General features: G+C 52.0%; 1 protein-coding gene across 1 annotated transcript; it reads right to left on the reverse strand.

Moving 5' to 3' along the window:
* Positions 1 to 1816: 1816 nt before the first annotated feature.
* On the reverse strand, positions 1817 to 5483 carry KBTBD13 (kelch repeat and BTB domain containing 13). The gene has a single exon (XM_043555159.1). It carries the CDS (start codon positions 5440 to 5442, stop codon positions 4063 to 4065), a length of 1380 nt encoding a protein of 459 aa, XP_043411094.1. The 5' UTR covers positions 5443 to 5483; the 3' UTR covers positions 1817 to 4062.
* Between the last annotated feature and the right edge of the window lie 4861 nt (positions 5484 to 10344).

Consider the following 10344-nt stretch of genomic DNA (forward strand, 5'->3'; position numbering starts at 1 on the left):
GGGTGGAGGGTGGGAAGTTCCGGCTTCTCCTTCTGCCTCTGTGAGGCAGGCTATATAACCAAAACAGGATAGTTTCCAGGGAAAGGAAAGCTTGGGGTGCAAGGCTTCCAGAGTCTGGGTCAAGGAGAAAGTGTGTGGTGGATTGGAGAGAGATCCAAAGAATTGGGCTGCAGGGCTGTCATGGAGGCTCAGGAAAATGCTCCTTACTGCATTAAGCTCTGTGTGTGTGTGTGTGTGTGTGTGTGTGTGTGTGTGTGCGCGCGCGCGCAGATCTCTCTGGGAGGACAGACTTCTCAAGAGTGGGTTTCCAAGCTGGGACAGAGAGATTTTTTTTTAAATTTTTTTAATGTTTATTTATTTTTGAGACAGAGAGAGAGCATGAACAGGGGAGGGGCAGAGAGAGAGGGAAACACAGAATCTGAAACAGGCTCCAGGTTCTGAGCTGTCAGTACAGAGCCCGACGCGGGGCTCGAACTCATGGACTGTGAGATCATGACCCGAGCTGAAGTCGGACGCTCAACCGACCAAGCCACCCAGGTGCCCCCAGAGAGATTTTTTTAAACCCTGCCATCTGGGTTTAGTAACCCCTAGGTGTCTATGTATATTTGCCCACCTGTCCCTGGTTTGGCCTCCCAAACACCTTCACATGTGGTCAAGTCTAGGTGCCAGGGTATAAGAGGCTGAGAATCCCAAGTCCTTGCTCTTCCACTTGACTGGCTGTGTGACTTTGGGTGACTCATTTGAGCTTTCAGGTGGTTTGCTCACCTGCACACAGACATGGTGAGCACCCTTGCAGTGGGTGGTGGGAGGAATGACAGAGCCTGACCTATAAGGTCAGAGAAGAGGGGCTGTATTATGAAAACCTCTCCACACCTTGTGAAAGGGAGGGACAATCTGTGAAAGTGCAAACAGCCCTCAGAGCCTTAACAAGTCATTAGCACCCTCAGGAAGCAGGCTCTTAGAATACCAGCTAGATCCTAAGGCAAGATAACCCAGGAAAGTTAATTTTCCTATGACAGGCAGAGGGAAAGGGCATTTAGAGGAGCAGGTAAATCCCAATAAGAGGTGGTGCAGAGAGAAGGGTAACAGGGAGAAGAGTGCTAAGGAGACTGGCAGAAACACTCTGTCCATCTCAGAATGTCCATGAAGGAGGGAAGCAGCTACAGACAACAAACATGTGGCCTTGGGTTCAAAGCTGGGCTCTGCTACTTCCTAGTTATGCCTCTTCTAATTACGTGACCTTTGAGTGTTTGGATTTTTTTTTAATCTTCAAGAGTAGGGGTTTTGCCAAGTTGTGTACCACTTAAAATTCTTACAGAGCTTAAATAAACCAACTGTAGGAAAGCTCACTGTGAACACTGCCATTATCATGCACAAAAGACATCTCAGAAAGGGCTGCTCTGAACCAAGGAATACCACCACACCAGGAATACCACCCCACCCTGTGGACAGGTTCACACAGTGAGCTGCAAAAGCTGACAAACACAAAGCTCTGTGGTTTGAGAGGACAGGTGAGCTGATGGATCTCAAGATGACAAATCTCAGGGTGTTCAGCACTGGTCGGGAGGAGTAAGGAGAGTGCTCTAAACTGTTAACAGAAATTATCCAAATAAAAAAAAAATAAGAAAAACACAAAAAATAAAAATAAAAAAAAATAGAAATTATCCATAACTTAGGAATAGGTAGGGGCACCTGGATGGCTCAGCCAGTTAAGCATCCTACTCTTGATTTCAATTCAGGTCATGATCTCATGGTTTGTGGGTTTGAGCCCGCATTGGGCTCTGTGCTGACAGGGTGGAGCCTGCTTGCAATTTTCTCTCCCTCTCTCTCTCCTCACCCCTGCTCATGCTCTCTTTCTCAAAAATAAACATTAAAAAAAAGAGAAATAGGCAAAAGGACTATATATCTTTTCAATGTCATTGTGGGGCAGAGTTGAACAGTTAAGCATTATTTAATTCTCTCGGGAAAAATTAAATACCTCTGTTTTACAATTTACTATTGATTAGAGTCCTGACTTTGCAAAGCTACGTGCTAACTAGTAGCTGCATGTATAAATAGGTATATGCGTGTATGTGAAGTCCAGTACAGAACCACCAAAGTTACAGTTTTATTGTCCTGGAAGACACTAACCAGCTTCACCTCTTATTGTAGCAAAGGTACTTCAATATGTCTTTTCCAACTAAAGACACAAATCTCAAGTGGTCCTCTGAACCACTCTTTTGGTTCTCTTGTTAATGGGTTAAATAAACCTTTGACATGTGATAAAAATTATACTTTGACAGAATCAAAAAGTGAGAGAAGGTATCCAACTCCCACAATGAGGTAGGACTGGAGAGGGAAGACGGATGTGAAAGTACTTTGCGCGTTATTCACAGGATGCAAAAATCAGGATTTATTGTTGTGATTCATCAGATTAGGCTATTCCAGGTCCTGGGCTTCTGAGGGCAGCGTTCTCCAGGGCCTGGGACATAGGTCAGGGAAAAAGGCAGCTAGAGCAGCCCTAATGCTAGGCTCCATGCTGACACTGCATTCTAGGCTTGTGATGAGGTTAGGATCTCCTATGGGTCTCAGGTCCAAGAGGATGGAGACCGTTCGGGACACCCAGAGAAGTCTGCCCAAGGGCATGGAGAAGCTGGAGGACATCTGACCAGAAATCAGGGCAGGAATATTCTAAAGAAGGCACAAGAGTCCTCATCCAACACCAGGTTCCTAAGGAGTACAGCCTTTACAGCCTGAGGTTCTTTCAGGACCTCATTATTTGATTCTGTAGGTGGGAAAGTGCTCAGGTCAGTTGACAGCACAATAGGATCTCTGCGCTTGCCATCTGCACACGTGCATGGCTTCACACATAGAATGATGTCAGTCAGGGGTCCAGTGAGCAATGCAGGTAGCCAAGGTCAGGAACAGCCAACCCTGCACAGAGGAGGTGGGAACAGAGCCAAAAGAAGGGTGAGGGGTGGAGAAGAAAGGCATTCCAGGCCCAGAGAATGGCAGGAGCAGAGGCTAGAGGAGAATGAACCTGCAGAAGGTGGAGGAGGGATACAACTGAGGGAGATGTGACAGTGAGACCCAGCCAGGACTGGGCTCCTACCTTGAGTAACCTACAGTCATTGAAGTTAATAATCCACTGCCCGAAGGGTGATGGTAAATAAGTAAGTGGGCAAGGGGCTTGCAAATGAGCTCTCCCCTGCCAGTCCACATCCTGTAAGGGGGTGTGGGGAACCCTACCACCCCTCCACATCTCACTCCAGGTTTAACTCAGTTATTGTCTCTGCAAGCCATCCCAGCCTCGCCTCCTCCCCAAATGCCTCCATCCACAGCTGTTCCACCTTAAAGGCTGGGCTCTCAGAGCCTCTTGCCACCTGGCCCAGCTTTCCCCCATCTCCTCTTCTGAGCTCTGTCTGCACCTTCTGAGCCTCCCCTGCAGCAGCTAATTATCCTGCCTGTCTTCTCCATACACTTTGTATACGATTCTCCTTCCTACAGTTACCTATCTTTCCTCTCCTTATTTTCCCTTTGCCCAGATTTCTTCAATATTTTGTTTTATTCCATTGTGAAGGTTTTTGTTTTGCCTGTTGCCTTTAGCCCTCGTGGATCAAGACAAGTGTGTGTAAACCTTTTGTTGTCTTGGATTAGACTCTAGGGCTTTGTGGACCCCTCTGGCAACTACAGCTACATTAAGCCTAACACTGCTGGGCACACAGTGGGTGCCTAATTTTTGCCTACTGACTGGCAGTTCGATTAACATCACCTAACTCACTCCTAGCCATTCTCAATTATTGGCCCATTCCCATACAAGCCTGAATTACTGAAATCCTACCCCCTCACTGGCATTGTGACCCACCATCTCTCAGCAGAGCCCAAGTAATTTGAGGGCTCAGACCCTGGCGTTGCCCTAACTCTTTGAATTTCTTGGACATGTTCATATCACCAGAATGCCCAAGACCTGGATGTCTCAACAAGGGAGACAGAAGTTCCACACAGCTCCAAAGGCCGGCTTTATAGACTCTGCCATGGCTCAGTGAAGACTCCGGGATATCCCCTCCTAAGACCAGCCCAAGGTCACAGTTCTGGTGTCGTTGAGGCCACAGGCCCCGGGGCGCCAGGAGGCAGCCTAAGAAGAAAGGTCTGCAAGGAGCCGGGCCTTGGGAAACCGGCCTTCTCCCTGAGCAACCTCCAGGTGCCACCCTCGATGGCATAGAGCAGCGTAAACATGCGGTTGACCGTATAGACTGTATCGCCGCGCACCACCGCTGTGAAGAGAGCTCCCTTGCTGTTGACAAACTGGCCAGGCAGCGCCGTCCACTGGCCCGTGGCCAAGTTGAAGCAGTCGATGGCGCAGTGTAGGAAGTCGTCGGAAGGTCCATTGCGCACCACATAGAGGCTCTCGCGGTGGGCCACCATGCAGTGGCCGTAGCTCTGCGGGCGCCGCAGCTCGGCCACCGGCAGCCACGTGTCGGCCCGCACAGTGTACTCCACTATGGCCGTGGTGTCAGCCGGCCTCCATAGACACACGAAGAGGCGGCCACACGCTTGGGCGCAGGGCACGCCGGCAGCCGGCTGCGGAAGGTCGGCTACGAAGCTCCAGCAACCCGCAGCGGGGTCGTAGCGCTCCACAGAGCTCATGGGCATCCTCTGGAACTCGCCGCCTATGGCGTAGAGGCGGCCATCGAAGCCAGCCAGCGCCGTGTCGTAGCGCGGCTGGTGCGGGCTGGGGAATTCGCGCCACGTGCCGCTGGCCGGGTCATAGCAGAAGCCCAGTTCCACCACCTCCTTGCTGGCGCCTCTCACGCCACCTACGATATACAGCTTGTTGCCCAGCGTGGCTACACCCGCCAGCAGCGTGCTGGCCTCCAGGGGCAGAGCGGCCAGCGTGCGCCACGCGTCTTCCTCCTCATCTAGGTAGCATAGCGTGCGCGACGCGTCCTCCAAGAAGCCGGGCGCTGGCGTGTGCGTGCTCACGGCCACGTAGCTGCTGGGCCGCAGCGCCGCTACGTAGGCGCGCGCCTCGGGCAGCGCCAGCTCAGCCGCCAGGTCGTGCGCGCCGTCGCGGATGAAGAGCGCGGCGCTGTGGAACACGTCGTGCAGGCCGAAGACGGCGGCCGCGTCGCACAGCAGCGCGCAGTTGTCCGACGTGAGGCTGTGCTCCAGAAAGCGCGCCAGCGCTGGCGCCTGCAGGAAGGCGGCGCACTCCACGGCCTGCAGCAGCTCGTCGGCGGCCGCCAGCGCCGGCCGCTCGCCGCGCAGCACCTGCAGCATGGTGTGGAAGCCGCCGGCGCTCAGCGCGCCCAGGCGCACCTCGGCCGCGCGCGTCTCCCGCATGCCGGAGCGGAAAAGGCCACGGAAGAAGCCGCAGTGCTCCACCAGCAGGGCCCGCTCGGCCTGGAAGAGCTGGCCGCCCACCCACACTTGCACCGGGGGGGCCTCTGGGGCCCGCGGCATGGCGAGCCGGTCGGGCGGGGGGCTGCCGCGGGGGCCTGGATTCAGCGGCCACCGGCTCTGGGGCTCCCCCAGAGCGGAAAAAAAACTTCCCGGGGGATATAAATATCTCCTTGGCTAAAGATAGTATGGCTCATGTGATGTGGTGGCCGGCAGGCTGGATGGCTGCGGGCCGGAGGGCATCTGGGAGTCCTGCAGGGTCACTCACTTCCGTGTGGGAAATAGAAACAATAGTGACTACATATGGAGCACCTAATGCATGCGGGGCACTGTGAGAGCTGCTTACAAAGATACCCCCTTTTAACCTGTACTAAAGCGACTGTATGCTCCTGTGCAAGTACCCCAACTCGGCCTTGTTTCCTCAGAGTGTGACCAATAAGAACATCTACCAATTGGGATAATATCTGTAAGATGTTTAAAATGAGGCTGAGAGAATTTACATGACTTGTTCAAGCTCATTCAGCTGGGAAGAAGCAAGGACAGGATTAACATCTAGCCCACCCCACTGGGTTGGGGGGTAGCTAAGTTTCTTGGACGCTGGAGGGAGAGGCAGCAGAGATAAAGCAAATAGAGTGGACCGGACTGGGGTCGGGAGCAGGTTCTAATTTAGCCTGAACCTCTGCCCCTGGCTCTGGGCTGGTTCAGTCTCCTTTTCAGCCTTGATTTCATTCTCTGTAAAAAATGGGAGGGTAGCAGGTGAGCGTCCTTCAAACCTCTGAATGTGGAAGTACTCCTTGACTTGAGCTAGGAATAGGAAGCTGATGTCTGCTCCCCACTCGTCCCTCCGTTGCTGTGTAGCTCTGGACCTTGGGAAAAGGTAAGTGGGGCTGATGAGAGGATCATAAGTATATAGATGGGAAGGGGAGGGGTTCTTGAAATAATATTAGTTAACACTTAATTTGCATGGTATGTCAGGCACTTTCGTAAGCCATTCGACTCCTGTCATTCCTGCAGTAATCCTATGAATAAATACTCTCATTTTTCCTCATTTAATAGATGTTATCCATGTATTGCTCACAGAAACACTATGAGTCTCTATTTCATGGATGAAGAGACTATGGCACCACGAGTTTAGTCACATGCCCAAGGTCACATGGCAAGAGAGTGGCAGAGCTAGGACTGGCTTGCAAACAATCTGACCATAGAGAGTGTTCCCCTGACTACTGTGCTCTGCTGCCTTTCTGTGCTACAAATGCTGGGTATTCACCTCTTGACAGGAGGTCACAATTGGAAGAAACTTCAGGCTCCTGTGGTTTAACCCCTTCATTTACAGTGGAGGACCAAAAAGGGAATTGGCCTGGGTCCTGTAGCTTGGAGCGGACAGCCCTAAGCCTCCTGCTGCTCACTGCAGGGCATTTTCCCCACTGCAAGAAACTTCCTTGAGTGACCAGCTAAGACTTTGGGTTCCAAAATGTCAGGTGGAAGAGAGCTTAGAGACTATTTTCTTCTGCCACCTTACTTTACAGGTGGGGAAACTGAGGCCCAGACCTGTGTAGGATGGTATCTGCCATTCAGGACATGTTCAACTCCAGGCTTTCTTTAGGAAGATGGAGTGGCTCACAGTGACAAAGCCAGAGTTGGGAGGGGGCAGGGGAACTTCTCTCACCGTTAGGACACACACACATGCACAGATCCTCACGTATGAATCTGCAGGCCAATGCAAATGTGCCTCTTCTGCCAGGGAACTCCCACCCAGTTCACTCAATCAAAGCAGGGCAGGGATATGGGGACCACTTGTGTGAGCCTGGGAAGCCAAAGGCCTGGAGGAGGCAGCCAGAAATATCCAGGACGCTCTGCCCCAGGGACCAGACAGGAAGAGTAGGAGGAGATAGAGGGGGTGGGCAGGAGTCCTCACAAATACTATCCCAGGCCCTCTGCCAGCCTCCCTCCTTCCCTGAAGCCAGACATTGGCTGAAAGCCTGACAGTCGCCCTCCTGGAGGAAAGTGGACTCGGCGGTGCCCAGTCCTGATTCTGTCCTTGCTGGTGGCCTCAGGGGTGGGGAGAAGGTATCCAACTGTTCCCATTTCACAGATGAGGAGAGGAAGGCCTATAGATGGCTTGGGCTTTTCCTTGTTATGAACGGAGATGTGGGACAGGGTTGAATCCTGTCCACTGACCCCAGGCCCCAGCCCTGTACTAGCCTTTTCTTAGAGGAGGGAAACAGCTGCCTCCTGCCAGGCCCAACCTAAGGGACAGGGGGACACAGTTCTCCCAAATGGCCTATTCCAGGCACCTGGTAACTGGCAGATAGAGACACTGGCTGACCCTCTCCTGAGAGGAGTGGAAGGAGAGCAATTCTTCCTGGCTGAAGCTGGCTCCCAGTCCCAGTTTTTCACTAGTCCTGCTCTGGCTTCAGTGGGTTGGGGCACTGTGTACACACCCAGCTCTGGCTTCAGCAGCCAGGCAGTGGGGAGGGGGCCACCCAAGGGGGGGTTCATGGCTCTAAGACTGGCCTGAGGATCAGCCATTTGGCCCTCCTCCCAAGGCCCCAGTGGGGTGTTGTCTGCAGCTGGTGAGAGTTTCCTCTACCAGACAGTGAGCATCCCTCTGGGACTCGGAGAGGACGAGGAACTATCCTGGCTGTAGGCAGCCCACAGAGTTCCCAGGCCCTGCCCGACCTCACACCAACCTCTCTCTCCACTTTGCACCCCCATACTGTGTGAGGTTCAGGGTGGGGGCAAGGAAAGGGGGAATCTGTCTGTGTCAGACTCTGAGCCTTTGTAGAGCACTCACCTAGCCTTGTTCATCTCTCTATCCACAGTACCTGGCACCAGGTCTATTAAGTGGACTCCTGGGCCCTAAACCAAGTGGGAGTCCCCAGTGTGATGGAAGAGACACAACCCCATTCCCCAAAGTGCCTGCAGTCTCATAAAGGAGACATAGCCACAAGATGCCCTGAGCCTGATGGTGGACCCCTGGCCTTGCCACCCATGGCAGTGTTTCTGCACACAGGGTAGTGAAGCGCTTGCCTGGGCCTGAGGAAGAGCAGTGGACTAGGAGGCAGGATTCTTGCCAGGTTCTAATGCCAGTACCACCACTGACTTGCAAAAGCTACCCAATCTCTCTGGGCCTTAGTTCTTCATCTGTGAAATGGAGCTTGGATCTGACTTCGAAGGTTCTGTTTAGCTTTGACATCTGAATTTATCACTGAACGACCCCAGAAGTGTTTGTCATATTGTGCTTCCAGGGAATACAGTGATGTCACAAAGGGGTCCCAAAAGCTTACTTTTATGTGGAATGGCTCCTGGGAGGTGAGTGGCAAGGGTAGGACCTGGCATCTGGAAATCTTCACAGGCCCTACCTGTCTAGACCCGTACATGTCCTACTCATTCTCTCCAGAGACATCTATCGAACACATGCTCCAGGTCCACTGCTGGGCAGGGTCATTTTGAGCGCTTGAGGGCCCCTTATAGGAGCCTCAAAGATTGGGTGTAGGGGATAAGGAGGGTCGGGCTACTTTGCCCTGGCAGAATAACCTGTCTCTTGACTTTCAGTGTCCGAACTTCTGTTTGCTAAACAGTTGTGGCTTCTTGGTAGATGGGTGAGAAGTACGTGCTATTCATGTCAGGGGAGTGGAGAAAACTATCTTTTGCTTTTGTGGGCCATGGGCCAAGCTCTGGGTTGGGACACTTTCATGTTATCTCATCTAATCCTTAATATTATCCCTGTTTTAAAGATGAGAAACTGAAGCCCGGGAGGGCAAAGTAGTTGATTCCATGGTCTGACAGTAAATGGCTCATTCCAAAGGCCTTTCCGGTCCAGAAGTGCAACTGGCACTTCTGGGTGGACAAGCAGCCTACAGATGAGGAGACTGAGGATGGGGAAAGGGGCTGGTTGCAGTTGTGAGGCTCACACTTTTATTCCCAAGCCTCATACCAGAGGCAGACTTTGGGCACTTAGCAGTCACAGCTGAGGGCTGAGTAACCAGCTGGCAACTTGTTCAAATAGTCTCTGACCTAGATGAGAGTTAAGGGTCATCTCATCCCATCTTGCAAGTCATGATGGAGTCTCCTTACAACACCTCCTGGAAGTGGTCACCCCCTTGGTTGCCTTCAATATTGGGGGGCTCACTTCCTCTAAAGACAGCCCCTTCTAACTACAGCTCAGATGGTTAGCGTTCACACACCAACCTGGAACCTGCCTCCTTACAGTGCCCATCTATTGGTTGGTCTGCATTTTAAAGGAAAGTAACTTGCCCAGCATCACAGGCAGGGACCTAACAGAGCCCAGGTTTACACCTAGTTGGATCTGCAGGGGTCCACAGCTTACCCTCCAGCAGTTCGCCAATGAGATTGGTTCTGTTCCCATAGACCCCTCCAGAACCAGTCTGTCCTCTCAAGACTGGGGCCAGCCCAGGGAAATGGCTGGAACTTGGCTCCCACTTTTTCTCCACCTACAACTCAAAGGAAAACCCTTGGGCATTAGCTCTGAGAGTGATTTTGGCCCGAGGGTGTAATCTAAACAAATTTTTCCCAACACCTTTCAGTCTTAACACAGCTGGTTTACCATTATCTCCTACGAATACAATTAGGCTGAGTCAGTATTCATGTCCTATTCTGGGAAAGAATTTTCCTTCCTGGTTGAGAAGTTATTACTATCAGGCTCTGACCCCAGACTGCCTTCTGATCTGGCTTTCCATGATTTCTTTTCACATGGGTGGGTAGATTAACTGGGGGAAAGAGAGGGAATTGGGGATGTGGGGTTGGAGGGAGAAGGGCTGCAGTGAGAGGTCTCAGACTCCTATGCCCTTTCCCACTCTAGCCTGGAGTATATTTCAAAAGAGAGGCTCCACCTGGTTCTAGAAAGTACTCAGACCTAGAACCTAGTGATGCTGTCACTCTCAGGCTTGAATCACATAATGGGATTTTGGATTTATTTTCCCCTTTCTTTAGTATATAGATGGG

This window comes from Prionailurus bengalensis, chromosome B3 (assembly GCF_016509475.1).
Source record: "Prionailurus bengalensis isolate Pbe53 chromosome B3, Fcat_Pben_1.1_paternal_pri, whole genome shotgun sequence".
NCBI classification, from domain to species: Eukaryota; Metazoa; Chordata; class Mammalia; order Carnivora; family Felidae; genus Prionailurus; species Prionailurus bengalensis.

Coding starts and splice junctions, on each gene's coding strand:
- KBTBD13 (XM_043555159.1), bottom strand. CDS start 5,442: ATGCCGCGGGCCCCAGAGGCCCCCCCGGTGCAAGTGTGGGTGGGCGGC.